At 36.9% G+C, this 20,229-nt stretch overlaps 1 protein-coding gene across 1 annotated transcript; it reads right to left on the bottom strand.

Moving 5' to 3' along the window:
* Positions 1-1,859: 1,859 nt before the first annotated feature.
* PGRMC2 (progesterone receptor membrane component 2) lies at positions 1,860-19,962 on the bottom strand. The gene is made up of 3 exons (XM_025420602.3): positions 19,514-19,962; positions 5,214-5,369; positions 1,860-4,072 (listed from the first exon to the last, which is right to left on the bottom strand). Exons 1-3 carry the CDS (start codon positions 19,929-19,931, stop codon positions 3,975-3,977), a joined length of 672 nt encoding a protein of 223 aa, XP_025276387.2. The 5' UTR covers positions 19,932-19,962; the 3' UTR covers positions 1,860-3,974.
* Between the last annotated feature and the right edge of the window lie 267 nt (positions 19,963-20,229).

Below are 20,229 nucleotides of genomic sequence, written 5' to 3'. Positions count from 1 at the left end.
TGCTGGGAGAGGTTGGGGGAATAGCATGTGTTTTCCAATGGCCTTCTTCAATCAGAGTGTAGCTAGGTTCCAACTCCCATGCCCGAGTGGGTAGCAGACAACCAGATTGGCACCATACCATATATGGAAAGTCCTGCATTTTCACAAAAAATTCTATTTGGAAATCATACTATGTAGCCATCAAAATCATGCTTTTAAAATAAATATGCAAGTATTTACCAGTCTTCTTGCACCAAATTTCGTGATTTGGTTTATTTAGTTATGTCCTATGCAGATGAGAGTCATAGAAAAATCTCAAGAATAAACCAGAGTGTTTATGGCATGTCAAGTGTTCTCTTGAATGTAGTACTCACAGGCAAATGTTCTCAGTTACTAGTGATGGTAGCACAAATGTGAAGCTGAAATCTAGCTCGGGGTCTCCTCAAAGTTTGACTCACAGGACTGTGGTAAGAAGACACAGCCTTTTATGACATGGCTCGAGAATGATGATTCTTGCCTAAAAACAGTAAAGAAAAGTTGGGTGGTCTTTATTTGAACCTTCTTGTCACAACAAATAGATCATAATCTGTTATTAAAATCTACCAAACTGAGAGCTGACCTTAGTGGGACACATACGCAAAAGCTAACTTTGAAAATTTGCTATTTAAAAAAAATTTTTTTGAGAGAGCAAGGGAGCAAGCGCAGGTGCATGTGAGTGAGGGTTGAGGGGGGTGGAGGGAAGCAGATGCCCCACTGAGTATGGAGCCAGACCGTGGTCTTGATCCCATAACCCCAAGATCAGAAACTGAGCTAAATCAAATTGGACACTTATCCGACTGAGCCACCCAGGTGCCCCAAGCATTTGCTACATTTAATTGATTAGAGGAAAAGAACCATCACTATAATATTCGATGACTCATTTCAATTATGCTCACATCAACTTACCAACTTTATGTATCTATTTATAGATCTATTATTACCAGATTATTCTGATCCATAAAAACTCTAAGGTTATACACGGTGTTAACAAGCCAATGACATACATTTCTAGCAGCTTGCTGCACTTTTCAGTTATTAACAGAAGTAAATGGAATAATAAATGGATAAGGGGTCTGATTCATCAAGTTTTCAAAAGAACAGTTTTCTCCAGTACTAGTTCAATATATTAACTTTAGCTTTCCAGATTATAGGTAGAAGTAGGTATAGAGTTGGATTCTGCAGATTTCAAAAAATGGCAGGTAGAATTACTGTCAGGAAAATATGAAGAAGCCTTCACATAATGGTCGAAGTTTTAAAAAGTTGATCTGTAGCTGAATGGGTTCATTTCCTAATGGAGAGAAACGGAGTAGTACACACAGTATAGATTTGAGAAACATGCCAACTTTGAGATGCTATCAAAAGACAAAAATCTGAATTAAAAAATTCTTTTCAAAAAATCACATTAGATTTTTTATGTGGAATCCCCTGATACTTTAACTCCGAGGAAGTTCTGGGAATGATATGAAACCAAATACAGGAAACCAGACCCAAATTAACCAAAAGTAAGTTCCATTTCAAGTGGATGACAAGAATGGACAATGTAACTTGAAAAGATTAGTGTGGTTTCTCAAATGTGCCTTACCACAAGAATTACCACAGCACTTCTTAAAAATAGAGTCTGAGAACCATCTCTTTCAATTCTGGCTCTGTGTGTGGTAGGTTTGGACTGGGGACCAGGATTTGTATTTTAAGCACTTCAAGTGGTTCTGATAATCAGGAGGTCAGGGAAATGGAGGCTAAGGGGAAACCAGCAAAAATACCACCACAGCTCCCATCCCCTTACTCCAAGACTACCCAGCAAACTACCTGAAAATGAGAAACACTCAACTAAAATTGAGGAATTGTCTGTAGAACACGGTTTATTTCAAGTCCAAAACACAAAATTACTCAGTTTTCTTAACAGACTGCATAATTTTTACTGCATGGATATTTAGGATTTCTCTATTCACAAGTGTAGATTTCTGAACTTTAGGGTCAAATGATTCATATATATATATATTTATATGTTTACTACAGAGAACATGTACTTTAACAAATTTGTTTAGAAAATATTTTACATAAAAACACACAAAGCATTTACCAACACTCTTCAGTCTTTACAACCAGTCTTTAGCAAAGATTTGGCTGAAGTTCATCCTCTTCTACAAAAAATTCTAAGACCGAATATAATAGAATGTAGTATTTTACATACTTTAGCTTATTATTGCAGTTTAAATTTCCCCCTTTTTTTTGATGGCTTCTGCATATACTATACTCATACAGCAGAATAAGTCTTTTCTTCAACTGTGACTTGGTTAAATAAAATTACCTTTTTTGGTGTAACTTGTCCCCTACCAAGTAGTCCTGATGAAATCAGTAACTTGACATATATCGAGCTTTTAAGTAAGGGCGTTTTCAAACGAACAATAGAAGGATTCAGTACCTATCAGTAGGATATCCTTTATTATTCTGTGTTCAATAACTACCAGCCGGTGCTATTACTTCTAGTATAATCAGTTGGCATCAAAATATAAAGTAAAAATATGTACATTTTTATATATCAATTCTTACCTGAATAATCTCAGATCTCTTGAGAATGTTCCACAAAGTGGAATTTCTTCCTAAAGTTACAGTGAATGTGGTACAATGTGTACAATTTGTTTAACCAGTGCCTGCTTTTCATTTCCAAGATTTTTCCTTATCTTGAATCAAATGCACAATCCTGACTACCATATCATAATGCACTGGCTTACAGTTTTTATATAAAGTCCAACTCAAGCTTGTTTTGGTTTATTGTACATGCTTTATTAAAACGGTACTGGTATTTACAGTATCTGCAGAGTCCTTTCCAAGGCTCTCTCACACACATTCAGACACACCCATACAACATCCATACTACGGCCCCATGCACCCACACCAATGAGATGTGAGGGTCAGACTCCTAAATTAGGCAGCTGTTGGGGGACAGAGTTGATTTGTTTTTCCTTTTTTTTTTTTAAAAGAGAAAAAGCATGAGGGAATGCATTTGGCCATTACAATGCTAATTAAGTTTGTGTATATTAACATATGTGGCAGTAACACTGAATATTCCTTTTACATTCTATATACACAGAATGACATCAAGGTTTTGCGGTCAACAGAATATCCCAACTTCACTCTCAATGCTGCTTGTAGTGACTTCTGAATTCACATAGGGGCTTTCCCTAAAATAATTCAAGTCTATGTAAGTGAAATAAGGCACAATTAATATTGATTTGATCTAGGGGAAGGGAAGGGATAAAAACTAGTTTCAAATGATCTTGCTATTGGCGAATTAGCTTTGACTTAGACCCACTTGAAATCCCTTCTTCTAATTTCCTAGAAAGGTTTCTTAGAAATAAAAGTTTTTAATTTTCCCTGATAAAACCCAAGAAGAAAAGTTTGAGAATTCACATTTTAATATTTCGGTAACCTAAACCACTCAAATTAATGTGCACCACCAACCTCTCCTGCCCAGGTCTCCTCCCTCAAAGCTAAACCAAAACAAAAAAAGCAGACGAATCCCTTGTTTTTTAGGAGATTTGTACACTTAAGTAGCAAATACATATCTGTTTGTCTTTGATTTAAAAAAATAGGAGGAAGTGAGGGAGGGAAAGAGGAAAGGAAGGAGGTAGGGTAGTAGAATGGGAAGGAGGAATGAAGGAAGGAAGGAAAAAGTAACCTTGTGACTTTCTTGCTCTTTAAAAAAGTCCCTGTTTCCTCCTTTTCAGGATGATGAAGCCCCACCAGACATTACAAACAACTGCAACAAATGAGTTTGGCAGCGTAAATAATGTCTAGGATTCAAATCTTCATAGTGAGACTCATTTAGCTTGTATACAATCTGTTGAATGTTTTTTGCAGCAGGTGAACCAAATCCAAAGACGCTGGACATTCTGTGAAAGGGAGTAATAAGAATTGCAGTTCTGAAGGCCCCTGACTTTGGTTGTTTACAAAGTTCAATCCTGTTTATTGTGATCCTTGGTATCTTCTTCATCTGTATATTCTGATGGTTCTTCCCCTGGTTTTAGGAGTCTGCCTACATAATCATATTTTTCTGAAAAATACATCAAAAGAAAATCAGTAGTGATCAAATTTGTTTCACTATTCCATTACACAGCAGGGAAGGTGTTTGCCTCTTTAAGAATTATATAGAATAGGCTAGGTTGTTCCTATTGCACACCTTGGCTGGTCTTTGTATTCATGTAAGGCTTGAACAAAAGAAAACAGGATTAAGGAATTTACCAAGCTTGGGGACTGTGCTTTGCACGAGAGTGTTCCATACTACCAGTTCTTAATCAAGGACATTTCATCAGAATCACTTAAGAGATCATGCTAAGTAGATCTAACCAGAAAATATTTTGGGGGAGAAAATGTGATTTATGCTAGTACTCCCAGGAAAATAAATCAAATGGAAAGCAAAGTCATTTGTTACTTATTATGCTCTGTTCTTTGAGATCTCAGGGTGTGGCCCCAGGCATACCACTATTCTTTCTCCCACCAAACTCTCCTCTTAAATCTGTTAATATTGCTTATGCTACCAGGTATTTAATTTAGAACACTGCAGTGTCCAAGGTGATACATATTTGGTTATTTCTTTTAGTTATTTTGAAGTTAGTTATTTCTTGGTCAGGATTTGAACTTAGATTAAGTGAATTCACTGACAAATCAGGAGAAGATAGGAGGACTGCTTCCTACCCTAAAATCAGTTCAAGTGCCAAGAAGCCAAAAGAACTGTTTCCAAGGGATACACAGGTCACATAAATAGCTGTCTGGACTGTCACACAGAAGGTAATAACTGATGTCACGAGGATATACTACAAGGGAAACATATTTTTTTCTTTATGGTTTGAGAGTAAGATCAATAAAATAATTTTGAAATAAATAATAGTATCAATATTAAAAATCACTTCAGTTTTAAATAGAAGCCTAAATTTAAAAATACTATACATTAATTAAAAAGCCTTATAAGACTAAAGGTGTCACACTTTTTGTTAGACTTATAGTTTGTAACGCAACTTTTAAAGATGGATTTTTAAATAATAGTATGTAACAATCATTGTCATTTAGCTATTCTTATCATTAAACAATGATGGTGATGAACAGATATCCTTAGGCTCTTAAGGAGTGTGAAACAGTGTATACTTTCTTTGGCCATAAATTTAGTATTTCCAAAGAACCCAACAAAATGAAGGTACCTTTAAACTGCATTTCCCATTCTCGAACACTCTCCATCTGTACAGCATTCAAGTCTGAGAGATCATCATATTCATCTTTAAGTGCATCTTTATCTAGGCAAAATGTCGCCAGTCCTCTGGAGGCATCCCTACCAGCAAATATTCCATATGGACCGGCTGGGGGTGGGGAAGAAAAATAAATTATTGACATTACCTTAACATTAGTTTAGAATGTCTCAAAGGAAAAAGCCAAATAAAAGAAACCTCATAATGACTCATAATTGGCACACAGCCTTAATTTCAAAACATGACAGATACAAGACGGGATAATGAGAAGAAACTTCTTGGAAATCTGCCTATAGAACAAAGTAAAGTTTTTCACTGAAAATTTAAAATTTAAATTTCAGATACCTCAAAACTTGTATTCAAGGTTGAAGACTATACTGTATTAGGGAGAAGAGGAAACGTCAGCAGCTAGGTTTGGAAGCTGGTTTGAGGGGAGATAATGCTTCACTGATTGCTGTTCATTAATTGTGGTGTCTACAAATAATCAACAGAACATCCACTAATAAGCACCTGTTAAAGACTCAGGTCAACTGTGGATCTAAAATATTTTTCTTCCTCTTATTCAAAGCAGGTTGTGTGAGAGCACAGACTGTATCATCTTTGTACCCCCACTGACTAGTTCAATGAATAGCACATGTAGATGTTCAACAGGTCGTTGTCGAATGATTGGTTTTATCATTTGATAAATGATAAATCATATGACCCATTTTCAAAATAAGTATCATGTGACTACCAGAATATACTCACAATTACCTATATAAACTACAAAAAGTCATCAAACAATGGTTTGCATTTGTCACAGCTCTTGGGAAACAGGAGATGACTATAAGGAACAGTTCTTTTTTTTAAGTTTCTATTGTTTTTTGGGGGTGAGGGAGGGGCGGGAAGAGGGAGAGAGAATCTTAAGCAGGTTCCACACCCACTGCAGAGCCCGTGTGGGGCTTGATCTCCCAACCCTGAGATCATGACTTGAACTGAAATCAAGAATTGGATGCTTAACCAACAGAGCCACCCAGGCACCCCAACAGTTCTTCTGTCACAAAATGATTAGCATTTGTCCAAGGAATTAGGAACCATCCTCTCTAGGGAAGAATGGCATGATTTACATGCTGACAGAAGTGAGCCATTCCCAGTTTGTCCTTGAGAGAGAGCAGCAATTGTCTTGCTCATGTTAGTACTCAATGCCTCGCACATGCCTGACATAAAAGAGAAACACAGTATATTTCTTCCAAAATATTAGCTGTAATTCCAAATGAGTAACTCTTGATTTTGATCATTTAAACAGATTCACTTATGGTAAGCAAAACCCCCACCCAAATATATGATAAAAAAGACACTTCAGTTCTTTAAAACACATAATAAGCAAAACTGAAACAACTTAATTTTCCACACCAAAAAAATTAAATTACAGTACATTAATTTAATGGAATAAGCACATAATCATCAACAAGAATGAAGTGTCTCTATATGTACACAGACCAAAGTCCATGATAGAGTAACTGAAAAGAGCAATTCAGAAGAGTATGTATATATAAATTATGATTTGGTTTGAATTAGAAAAACACACATATAGGGCACCTGGGTGGCTCAGTGGCTGAGTGTCTGCCTTTGGCTCAAGTCATGATCCCGGGGTTCTGAGATTGAATCCCACATTGGGCTCCCCACAGGGAGCCTGCTTCTCCCTCTGCCTATTTCTCTGCTTCACTCTCTGCGTCTCTCATGCATAAATAAATAAAATCTTTAAAAAAAAATGTTGGTTTAAAAATTAAGTGGTGACCTAGCTGGCTCAGTCGGAAGAGCATCTGACTCTTGATCTCAGGGTCATGAATTCTAGCCATATGTTGGGTATAGAGATTACTTAAATAAATACTTAAAAAAAAAGATGTCCAAAATACCTAATTTTACAAATTAAAATTTTTTTTCCTGAGGCTATAGTTTTCCATGCATGACAAAGGTAATTTAGAGAAAATGATTTTAAAACTAGAATTCCTGGGATCCCTGGGTGGCTCAGCGGTCTATTAGCACCTGCCTTTGGCCCGGGGCTTGATCCTGGAGACCCAGGATCGAGTCCCACATCGGGCTCCCCGAATGGAGCCTGCCTCTCTCCGTCTCTGTCTCTCATGAATAAATAAATAAAATCTCAACTTAAACAAAAGCAAAAACAAAAACAAAAAAAACCTAGAATTCCTAACTTAATTATTATGAGCAACACAGTGGTCAGTAAGGGAGCTTACTGTCCAGTTAACAAAGTAAAATATAGGGTAGCCTGGGTGGCTCAGCGGTTTAGCACCTGCCTTCAGTCCAGGGCCTGATCCTGGAGTCCCGGGATCAAGTCCCATGTCGGGCTCCCTGCATGGAGCCTGCTTCTCCATCTGCCTATGTCTCTGCCTCTCTCTGTGTCTCTCATGAATAAATAAATAAAATCTTTAAAAAACAAAAACAAAAACAAAACACTTTCTAAAGAGAAGTAAACAAGAAGAAAAAACCAGAAATTTCTTAATTTTTAAATGAGCAGAGTAATACCTATATTCATATTTGAAAGCCTTTAGGAAACTGAAGGTTATGTGTCAGAAAAGTATCTGTACATTTCAGAGAATTAAAAATTCTACTTAGGGACGCCTGGGTGGCTCATTGGTTTGAGTGCGCCTGCCTTTGGCCCAGGGCATGATCCTGGAGTCCCGAGATTGGGTCCCACATCAGGCTTCCTGCACGGAGCCTGCTTCTCCCTCTGCCTGTGTCTCTGCCTCTCTCTCTGTGTCTCATGATTAAATAAATAAAATCTTTTAAAAAATAAATAAAAAAATAAAAATTCTACTTAAATAGACAATAATCAGAACATTTGTGAACATTAATCTGAATTACAGAAAGCATTACACCATAAAGTTCATTGAGTATAAGAAACTCATTCTTTGGAAAGTTTATGGCATGGAACCAGAAGTGGCATTTGTGATAAATTTTAAAAGTAGCATTATTAGGTATTGATACCTTAACATGACAATAAAGGTAATTCCTCTCAGTAAAGTACTTTTTTATTCTGCTTTTTCTATTCCTAAGTATTTTCCATATTGCTACTTAATATCAGGTGACATTCACAATTACCATCTAATGGTCATATATCTTCTTAATGAATATACCTAAAATTTAATCATTTTCCTATTAGTATACACTTAGGCTACCATTTTAAACTTTTAAATCAGGGATTCCTGGGTGGCTCAGCAGTTTAGCGCCTCCCTTCGGCCCAGGGCATGATCCGAGGTCCTGGGATGGAGTCCCACATCCGGCTCCCTGCATGGAGCCTGCTTCTCCCTCTGCCTGTGTCTCTGCCTCTATCTCTCTGTGTGTCTCTTGTGAATAAATAAATAAAATCTTAAATAACTAACTAACTAACTAACTAACTAAATAAATAAGCAAGCAAGCTTTTAAATTTGTCTTCTATATAAGAAAATAGGACACTATTTACAACTGGCCAAAATTTATGACCTTCAATCTATTGTTCATTATCTCAATTGACATTGAAAACAGGGTATTAAGCATTTAAGAGAAATTCAATATTGTTCCTTAAATTGGAATTAAGTATTTTAGAGAAATACTAACTTTGAAAATCAAGCAAGAGCAAACAGTTCCTAGTGAAAAAAGTAGTTGTGTGTGTTTGTTTATTTATTTATATGACTCCAAATGCTTTGTGCCAATAGCTGTTTTTCCTGAGATGGAGGCTACAGATAGATAGATAGACAGATAAGAGAGACAGATAAAACAATGTAAGTTTTTTGAGAAACCATGAAAGCAAAGTAATGCTGACAAACGTAAAACAGCGATGAGTCATAAGTACAAAAGAAAAAATAAAACTGATCAGGGCTACAAAAACCTACAAATGTAGAATGATAGTTTTCCACCTTTTAAAGAATTTTCTAGCAATGTGATTCTCTTCTCTAATAGTCTTGCAAAGTGGAAGGAACAATTTTTGCCCCCTCACCTGGCAGAACAGGACTAGAGACATTCAGTGACTTGCCTAAAATTTTATCAACAGACTTGGGAAGTACTATGTCCACTTTTCTATTCCAAACACAATACAGTTAAGAAAACACACAGAGAAAAAAAAAAAAAAAAGAAAACACACAGAGGACCCATAAACCCAAAGAAGGAAGGATGACTCTGAAAACTGGAGCATTTCATTAATTACAAAATTTCAGGGGAGTAAGTATTTTAGAAGAGCTGTTAAATCAAAATGAAGTGAATTAACAAAAAAGCTGTATATACCAACAGCTTTTCTTATCAGTTTGTTACAATATTTAACCTCCCTGGCCTGCAAAAGTCAATCTGCTTCAGAGTATAAACCATAAAACACATCTAAATGGTAAAAAGGAGAGAAGAAAAGATGATCATTATAAAAACAGCAATCAGAAAATCCTCCATCTTTGAGTATATTAATTATGTACCAATGCATTCTCTAATAAAATTCTCTGCCAACTTTTTAAGGAGACCTCAACACTGAATGAATGTAAAGACAAAACTTCATAAAACATGTTCTATTTTTGGTTTTAGATGGCTGATTTAGTAACAGTGAACCTGAGTCAGTTAATAATCTAACCCTATTTCTAGGCAAAATGTTTTATTAACTCTTAAATAGAAAATAATGACTCAGTGATTAACATAATACTTCCCCACTCTCTAAACTATATTAAGCTGTATTCCTCACATTTAGGATTTCCGTCAGGAAGCATTTAACTTCTGAAAAGGTCTTTTTGGAACAGTTTTCTTTACTTTTTCCTGTAAGACCATAAAAAATATTAAGAACTAAAACAAAACAAAACAAAATATTAAGAACTAGAATTTGAACTGAATGGAAGTGCTCAGAGAAAGGAGAATCTGAGGTCTAACTAAACTACATTTCTCTGTATTCATGATACAATCAGAAGTGTCATCTGAGAAGGCAATAATAACTCCCCATTCCACTGCTCCCTTACACAACAAACATAAATGTTACAGATTCCAATATTTTGATAACCATACTTGGCTATCCATAATACTAAAGTAACAGAGAACTATCCAAGGAGAGCAAATTTTAAATGGTATTAAATCTTTTGGTGTAATTTACCAAAAAAAAAAAAAAAAAAAAAAAGGCTAGTTTATATAAATGGTTATTTTGACTATTAGGGCTTATGACTAAGGGAATAATATTCTGTTGCTTTATCAAAGACTGTAATATGATGCTGCCATAAAAGTGGACTTAAAATTTCCAGAAAATTCTTGCTACAAAAAATAAACAGCAATTATTCAACCAAAGCAGTTTCTCTTGAAAACACTTATATAACAAATGTTCTAAGACATTTTAAAAATAAATCTTTTTCAAAAAATATTTTATTTATTTATTTGAGAGAGAGAATGAGCAGGCAGGGTGGGGGTGAGAGCAGAGGGAGAGGGAGAAGCAGACTCTGTGCTGAGCAGGGAGCCCAAGGCAGCCTCCATCCCAGGGCCCTGGGCTCATGACCTGAAGGTAGATTCCTAACAGACTGAGCCACGCAGGTGCCCCAAAATAAATCTTTCAAACATAATATTAAATATATCAAAATGACATTATACTAGAATTCACATTTTATTAATACTCTTTAAGAGTTAACACAACAACCCATGGCACAGATTTTTATAGTTCAAAACTCAAAAAATCTACCAGTTAGTGAATCCTAAAACTGCTTACTTTAATATAATCAGGTAGAATGGGGTAACATATTTTTGAAAAGGCAAAAACATATGGCACTGTAAGAAAATGTTTTAAGGAATAATTTAATGAACAGAAAATTCCAAGAGGAAATAAAATTCTAAAATACATAACATAATTTTGTGATTATTGGGATGACTATATAGCCACATTAGTATTTATGAAGGGGAGAAAATTCCAGAATGAGTATTTCAGTTATTTCTATAGTATAAAAACCATAGCTCTCAGGGACAAGCTATAATTCATTAAAGTTTATAAGCAGCCTAGTTTTCTAGCCTGTTTGACAATATTGTCTTCTGTGATTATTAAAACAATTTAAAAAAAAAACCCTAAATATACTTGGTATTGAGTAATTATTTCAAATAAGATCAAATTGGGTCTTGGAACAAATGAAGCAATAATGCAAAAAGTGATTAAAGGAGATCCAAATAATACATATTTTTTAAATATTTAGATTAGGAAGTTCTAAGACTTTTAGGGAGAAGGTAGTGTGGCGAAAATGAAAGAATACTCATCAAGAAGCCAAGATATCTGGGTTCTAGAAGCTTCAACCAACATTTAATATTGGGCAAATCTTAGAGGCACTGGTATAAAAAGGGGAAAGTATTTGTCTAGTTTGGTCTCCAACTTTAGGCAGGTAAAATACTTTCCCCAACTCAATCTTGTTTTTAAAATTCAAACTAGAAGGCTGTCAGTGATACTACAGGTTCAGTTCAGTGGCCCTGGCCCCAGTGCTTATGGCTATGCTGAGGACGAGAAAAACTGAAAAATCAACATCCCAGGCCTGTGCCAGATGTGGGAGTGGGGACTGAGTTTACACAGCCTCCACAGAATGAGAATTCTAAGGTGAAGAATAATAGCATGGACTTACATATCTATTGGAATTTAGAGAAGAGCAAGGGTAATAGGAGTTGGGGGAAAAAAGAATTATTCTATAAATAGTGTGGGGGTAACTAAGTAACTTTCTGTAAAAATACTTATTTCATAACTTAAAATAAATTCCAAATGGAACTAAAAAACCCAAACCATAAAACTATATTGAAAAAAACTACATATTTAAAAAATAATCTTTTTAGTGCAAAAAACTTTAAGTAACTTATGATAGAAAACTCAGTGGCTATGAAAAGAAGATAAATTTGAATACATAAAACCAAAAATTTCTGTGTAGTTTACAAAAATACCGTAAATAAAGTAAAAAGACAAATAAATCAGGAAAAATGTTTGCAACTAAGGTTGATTCACTTTTTAAATAAAACCTAAAATCTCTAAGACCACTACCATGATTGATAAACTGGCAAAGAACATATGAACAGATAATCTGTAGGAAAGGAAACATAAATGACTCAAAATCCTGAAGGTGTCCAACCTCACCAAAAAAGGAAATGTAAATTAAAATGATATTGAGATACCATTTTAACTTCTCAGATTGACAAAGACCAAGAAGTTTAGTATCACATTTTTGGCAAAGGGGTGAGAAATGCTCATTTTCATGAAGTGCAAATTGGTCCAATTTCTCTGGAGGGCAATTCAGAAATAAGTACGCAAATTAAAAACATCCCATACCCTAAGACTCAGTATTTCTAGGAATCTTCCTTGTAAGTTCATTCACATGTATAAAAGAACATGTACATGAATATTTATAGCAGCACTGTGTATTAATAAGAGATTGGAAACAGTTTAAATGTTTGTTAATAGTGGACTGTTGAATTATGTTATATTCATATAATAGCACATACATATATATTCAAAAGACTAAGATGGCTCTTTTTATGCTGAGATGAAAGGCTCTCCAAATATTAAAAGTCTGTACAACATACAACTATATGTGTGTGTGTGTGGAGAGAGATACATATCCATAGGCTTGTACTTGCAGACAATAGTTCTGGGAAAAAAAAACAAAAAAAAAACAAAAAAAAAAACCCAGATTGGTGCCTCACCTCTAGGAAGGGGAACATGATAACTGGGTTATTTTTCACAATATGTGCTTTAAAATGTTCTATTTTGAATATATATTATCTAATAAAAATTAAAGTTTGTTTTTGTTTTTTTTTTTAAACTTCCATGAGGCCCTACTTAGAAATACATCTAAGACGCTATACAGGAAGACTTCTACAACCTAGGGCTTAAGAAACAGTACAGAAAAAAAATGCCCAAGAAATAGACCATAACTGCTGAAGTTTTTGCAGCACGAATTATAAACTACATGAAGAAACAAACCACCATGAAGGAGTAAGCACATATAACAGTTATGAAAACTGGCAACCACAGAATAATACAAGCAGATTAAAGAACTATAGCATGTCTGCTTAAAATTTTTAAGTAAGTAAGAGATGGAACATAAGGAAAGGTTAAGAGACACAAAGGACAGAATGAAAAGCTAATGTGTATCTATTAAAAGGAAATGGGGGAGGCAATTATTGAAGAGGTAATGGGTTCAAATTTTCTAAAATAAATGGATGACACATATCCTTAAGTTTTAGTAGAATCTGGCACATGTTAAAAAAAATTAAATCGCCACCTAGGTAAATCCTAGTAAAAGAGCAGAATTCCAAGACAAAGGGAAAAATAGAGTAATCAAAGGAATGAAAATAAACCAAAAGCAGATCTGAAGACAGGTAGAAGACAGTGGCATAGTACTATTGAAGATGTGAGGTAAAACAATCAGCCTACAATTTTATATCTGAAACCTATAGTATTATTCCTGAATAAGGGCATATGGAGACCGAATTTATTTTCTGCCAATGAAAAAACTACAGGATGTACCTCACTAAAATGAAAGCTGAACCCTGAACAAAGGAATGAGATCCAAGAAATGACAGTGAATAAAGAAAATGGTAACTATGTTGGTAAATTTAAATGAGGGCTGGCAATTAAAAAAAAAAAAAGGTAATACTTGAATCAATTTGGGGGAGGAGTTTGAGAAAAATGCAGAACTACAAGTCTGATAGTAATACCGTAGAAAATAAGGTGAGGGAAGGAATACAGTGAAGCTTTCTAACCCATGGCCACAACTTATGGCTGTATACTACACCACCCCAAAGGACACCATTCACATTTGCATACATGGTAGTTTTGTATTTTAATAAGAAATATTCCCTCAAATGATAGTAAAGTGTCTTAAAGAGAGTTTTTCTAATTCACACAGAAATGTTTGGCTAATATTCCTATATTCTTCAGAAGAATAGTGTCTATAGCAAAAGTTTTAAGGAAATTACCAAAAGAATGGTAATAGAATATATCCAAATAAGTAGAGAGAAAAAGTGGAAGAATTAAAAAAAATAATCTGAGAAAGAAAAAAAGGAAAAAGAGGCAAAGAAAAGTATGACAAAGATAAATTACTAAATAAGAAGGTAGAAATAAGTCTAAATACACTAGTAATGACAAAACATATAAACCAATTAAGCTGTTAAAAGACAGTATTGAGGGGGGCCCTGGGTGGTTTAGTCCATTAAGTGTCTTCCTTCGTCTTCCACTTGGGTCATGATCTCAGGGCCCTGGGATGGAGCCCTATATTGGCCTCCCTGCTCAGTGAGGATCTCCTTCTGCCTTTCCCTGCGTTCCCCTCGCCCCCCCCCCCCGCCCCCGCCCCATACTATTTCTCTTAATAAGTAAAATCTTAAAAAAAAGATAGTGTTGATACTAGATTCGATTAAACAAACTTAAAAAAATATGAATAAAACATACCACAGATCAGTGGAATAAAGGGTAGAAAAAGAATCACTGAGGTAATACTAACCAAATGAAGGCTGACGTCAAATCTCAAAATCAGTAAAGGTTAAGGATATTTCTTTCTTTTCTGATTAATACAATATGCAGTTCTAGATCTGGATGGCATCAGAACATTCTCACACCGATCTTGGTGGCTGACTTCTTTAGGTTTTTGCTTAAATATCAACACCCTTTTCTTGATAAACTAATATAAATAAAGTACCTTTCTTAGCCATCTAAAGTCCTCTGTTACTCCCTATTACATATCCTATACATTTCTTTCATAGAATATTTCATTACAAATTATGATTATATACTGAATGCTTATTTATTGTCTGTTTTCCCAAATATACCATAACTCCACATTGGATAGGAACCCATCTGTTTTGAAAACTCAGTTAACTCATTTTTTACAAAATCTTATTTAAGCAACAACGTGATGAAATCCAGGCAATTCCTTCTCAGTATTTAAAAGGGAGATGAAATTCTGTATTACTGATCTTGAGACAAGATGCAGGTTCTAAGCACACAGCAGTTATTTAGTGATGTTTGTTACAGGTACAGAGGAAAGGAGCAGTCTCTGTCACAGACTGTTCAAAGAATTATTAAAAGAATTCGAATAGCTACCTCCAGATGTTACTAAATCTATTTTCTTCCAGGATGAATAACATATTCTGGTCTCATATATGCTTTCAGGTATCCTTTAATACTCAGCATTAGTATTTAACACAAATACAATTCCCCCAAAGATTAAGCACATATGGAATGATGCTGAACTCAGAGTAGGTATTGTAGAAATAACTAGTATAAATGTGAGCAGAATATCAAAACTTATCGGAAAACTTAGCTGATCCTTTTATTTTCCTGAAAGGTAGGGATGTGTATGGCCATTAGCTCAAACAGACCCAGCTGGCTGGCTTTAAAGCTGGGATGAGAGCTCAGTAGTGCCAGTAGGATATCCATAAAGGAAGAGGTCAGGCTGGGCCTAATCTATATGTTGCAACTCTTGGTTTAATTGCAATTTTGCAAACTATATAAATAAAAGTTAACATATTGAAGATAAAATTTTAAAAAGGAGGAAAAACATTTGAAAGGTACATGTGCTCCTTTCTCCATCTTCCTAAATATGAGGCATCTCATGGAGTACCTCTTTTACCGCTGCGCCACCCAGGGATCCCTGAGTACCTCTTTTATATAGGACTTTTTCTTTTCCAATAGAACTTAAAAGGTAAGTTGGAGAAAATACAGTTTTGATCTGTGTCAAAGAAAATGCTACATGGAATAAGGGGGAAGTAATATATTTAAATTTCAGAAATGCAGGATAAACTATTAGAAAGGTCAAATTTCTTGCCATTCTAAAGAATAAATAAAAACGCTATTTTGGTAGAATTTCATTGTAGTAATGTTAAATCAAGTTACTTAAAATTATACTATCTTCCAGTCTTCCTACTCTATTTTGACTCTAGAAGTGTATAAAATTATATTTTGTTGTGATATAATGAGAAGGGATGGCCTGTGAAGACGTCAGACTGTTTGATTTCTAGCTTTGCCACTAAGTATGTGATTTTGAGCAAAACACATCTGTAAAATAGGAACATATCTCCAAGGGCTGTTTGAGAGTTAAATGAGATAATAAGTTGACTAAATGGAGTTTCCTCCTCCTTCTACCTTGACCTCTAGAATCAATGCTGTTCAATAGAACTCTTTGGGAGGATGGAAATACTCTATAAGGTACACTAATATGGTAGCTATGTGGCTACTGAGTAGTGGAAATGGGGCTAGTGTGATGGAGGGACTCAATTTTAAATATATTAATTTTAATTTAACTTAAAATTAAAAAGCCACATGTAGCTTGTGGCTACCATACTGGACAGCACAACATATATCCATGAAAGTGTGTTTAAGGCTTTAAATCTTTATGGGAACCAGGAGAGGGTATAAAAGTAACAGTAAGATTCTCTACAAATTTATCCCAGAACATAGTTTACCTGAAGTACAGATAGGCTTTTTGGTTAAATACATCTGGGTTTGAGAGCCACGTCTGTATGACTCAAGCCAATTTACCCAAAATACTTAAACCTCAGACTCCGAGGGCAGGAATACTTATTAGCCTCACTGAAGCATTGTGGAGATGACAAATTAATGGATCTAATGTAGTAGGTGCTTAACAAATCTTATTTCCTTTCTCCTCCCATATTCATTGTTTCTTACATGACCACTTTCCTCACATGCTGGCCAAGTGCCTGAACTGTTACTAAATTTAATGCTGACAAATGTAGTTAATGCCAACTGTTTGCCAACATGTGTTTACTCCACTAAATTGTCAATATTTAATTTTTTAAGACCTGAACTTTAGAAATGACTAAAAAAACAGTATCTTCGACACAGAAAAAAACCCACAAAATAATTATTAATTCTAAAACCAACACTGTGAAATGTAGATATTGGCTAGGCATAGAATAAGGTTTTCTGCTTCTCAGCTCATTCTTTCAAGCTACTGAGATTGTCAGGCTAAGATCATTGCTTCTGAATTATTCTATTACGAAGTGCTCAGTTGACCTGAGGATGAAAATAAAAATGAAAACCCAAACTGAACTTATATCTATTTCATAGCCAGAAATTGGCTTCAAGACTTTTGGAAAAACTGTTACATCTTCTATTAATGTGAAATATCAACATATTCCAAGCCCATAGATGATCTGGCTCCTTTCAAGGCTCCTTTCAATAATATAACATTCCAAACATCTCTACTAGGTTGATCAATAAATACTTAGAAAATAGTAATTACCCTTTGGCTGTTCATCAGGACATGGGAATTAATGGAAGCCAACCTGAAACTGACTTCTCCCTTATTATCTGAGGAGCTTGCTCAATGCTTAAGCCACACAAAGGCTATCCACATCACATCTATGACTCTTAATTTTTAATTTCTATTGTATAACATTCGCCACTGGAGGCTGCTAAACTGTGAGTAGGACAGCCTTTCCTAGCTATTTGCAGATAGTGGCAAGGCATAATGCGCAAGGACTAATATGCTTCTTTGCACTAATACTTTGTTTGTTTCACTGTCAGTGTAGATAGGGGCTGCAAAAGCAAATCTTTTAGTTGGGCAAGCTCAATATTGAAAATCTAAACCTATACACAGTTTCCAATTACTGCATATACATTTTATTATCAATGAGAAAGAAACTTCAGGTACCAAATACTGTTCAAATCCTTGATTTAGAAAAATTAGCTATTTAAATAGGTATGTCCATTTAATTACTGTAGTTTGGCCCTATTCTCTTGTCCCATATACTTTCAAGTAAACAAAAAGTATTAACCCTTTCGGCTGAATTAAGTACGTAGACATCTGCTTTTCAATTTTAAACAACCAGAAGCATTATCTAAGACTTGGTTAAAGTGAATGCGGATCTATACACAAAAATACAAGCAACTAAAAATTAAATAGTCCAACACATAAAAATCTACAATTTATCTCTATTCCATTTAACAGCAAACCAAAGCACTTCCAAAATATATTCCAGCCACCAAGCGCTGAAATCAGAAGTTCGTATTTCTAAGTGCCAGTGAATCTCATGGACTAACAGATTACATCAAGAAGAAACCAATTTCTTTTTGGGACTTGTCAACCCCCTCGAATTTGAGGCTTGGATGTATTCTTTAGAATAACAGGTCACTCTAGGTCCCTAATTTTATTATGTATTTTTTTATTGTAGTCACTTTAAGTTTAGGATTAATTACTACATAACCAGGATGTACAATGTTGCTCAATTTTATCGTATACCAACAGGTTCCATGAGTCTGAACTGAAGTTTATTAGCATAATCTGAAATGTATGCTGTAACTACATTGCAAAGGAAGGGTTTCTAACCCAACTACCCTGCACACACGGTTCTCGGAAAGCAAAGTTCTAAAAATCTCTAACTTGCAAAACTGGTGCACTGGGGTATGGATTTATGTAGCTCTTTTAAGTTTTTGCTGCTCAGTGAAAACACAAGTCATTATCAACGTGGATTTGAATACTTGCCTTCCTACTATCAAAAAAAAAAAAAAAAAAAAGTAAAAAGAAACCAGGCAGGCCCGCCTGCTGGGTATTTGAGCTCCACCTCCAAAACTCAGGGAGACTATCCTTGCCAGTCTTTATTAAGATCTACATTCTGGTCTGTCCTCATCCTACATACAGTGTTAATCTTGGAAAGCATCTCCATACTAAAACTGGTTTGAAAAAAAAAGTCTGAGGTGTTGCTTATATGCTCAGACTTCACAAGCTAAACGGTGGGGGCTTGGAAGTACGTGTACCTAAACGTGGCCTTATGGGGAATAGTAGAGAAAAGGGAGATCAGTGACAAAACAGAGTAAAGAAAGGAAAGCTGTGAATTACCTGGCCTACAAACTTTGGGTCCCTACATTAGGCATCTCCCGTCCCTCCTGCCCCCACCCATCCCAGGAATCAGAAAGCTCAAGAAAGGTAGTGGGCTAGCGTGACGGGCGACAACTGGGAAGATTCTGAAAAAAAAAAAAAAAAATCAGCAGAAGAAAAAGCTTCGTGGAGGAACGGGATGGGAGAAAGAGGAGAGCTGAGAGCCGGTTCCTGGGGCGACACTGAAACCTGCACTTGGGCCGGGGGGGTGACCTGCAGGCGCCCGGAGCTGGGGGTGTGTGTGGGGCGGGCCGTCCCAGGTGCAGGAGCCAAGCCGCAGGGGTCCAGACGTCGGGAAGGCTGGGCAAACTAACCCGGAGCCCAGGGGCCTCCCCGTCTCGCGGGGGGTGGGGGGGTCGCACAGGAGCTGCAGGAGGTCCTCCCCCTCCCCTTCCAACTCCTCCTCACCCGGGCCGTAGAACTTGCTGCCTTTGGTCACGTCGAAGACTTTCCCATTGACCGCGAGCAGGATGCGCGGGGTGCGGGAGCCGTCGTACTGTCGCAGCTGCTCCAAGCTGAAGTCCCGCTTCTTCATGCGAGGCAGCGAGGCAGCGGGGCTCTCCTCGCCCGCGCCGGCCCCGGTGCCCAGACCCCGCCGCCCCCAGCGCACCCACAGCCGGTAGGCCCCCAGCAGCACCAGCGCCACCAGCGCCACGTTCAGCAGCATCTCCCCGCCCCCCGTCAGAAGCGCCAACGCTGCTGCCGCCCAGCCGCCCCCTTCTGCTGCCGCTCCCACGCCGCTGGGGCTCTCGCTGCTGCCGTCGCTGCTGCTCTCGCTGCCACTCCCCAGGGTGCCTAGCTTCACGTCCCCATCACCCGCCGCCATCACTGCCCGCCAGCGCCTTCCTCCTCCTCCCCGCCCCCTGCCCTCCCCAACCCCACGGCCGACCCCGCCCCTCTGGGGGCCTCCCAGCCAATGACAGGAGGGGAGGGGGCGGGGCCAAGCCTGCTCTCCATTGGGTGTTGAAGGGGTAACGTTGTCTCGGATCGCTCCCTCCCCCCTCCCTTCTTCAGCAGGCCGCGCTCGCGTGCGACGCCCCGCCCACCTCGCCCCACACTTCCCTGCTTTCGCTCAGCGCCTCGGCTTGCAGAAGTACAAGACGGGGAGGGGCGGGCCTGAAGAA

This window comes from Canis lupus, chromosome 19, assembly GCF_003254725.2.
Source record: "Canis lupus dingo isolate Sandy chromosome 19, ASM325472v2, whole genome shotgun sequence".
Taxonomy (NCBI): Eukaryota; Metazoa; Chordata; class Mammalia; order Carnivora; family Canidae; genus Canis; species Canis lupus.
The sequence above is the reverse complement of the archived record's forward strand: the minus strand, read 5'-3'. Positions and strand labels throughout refer to the sequence as shown.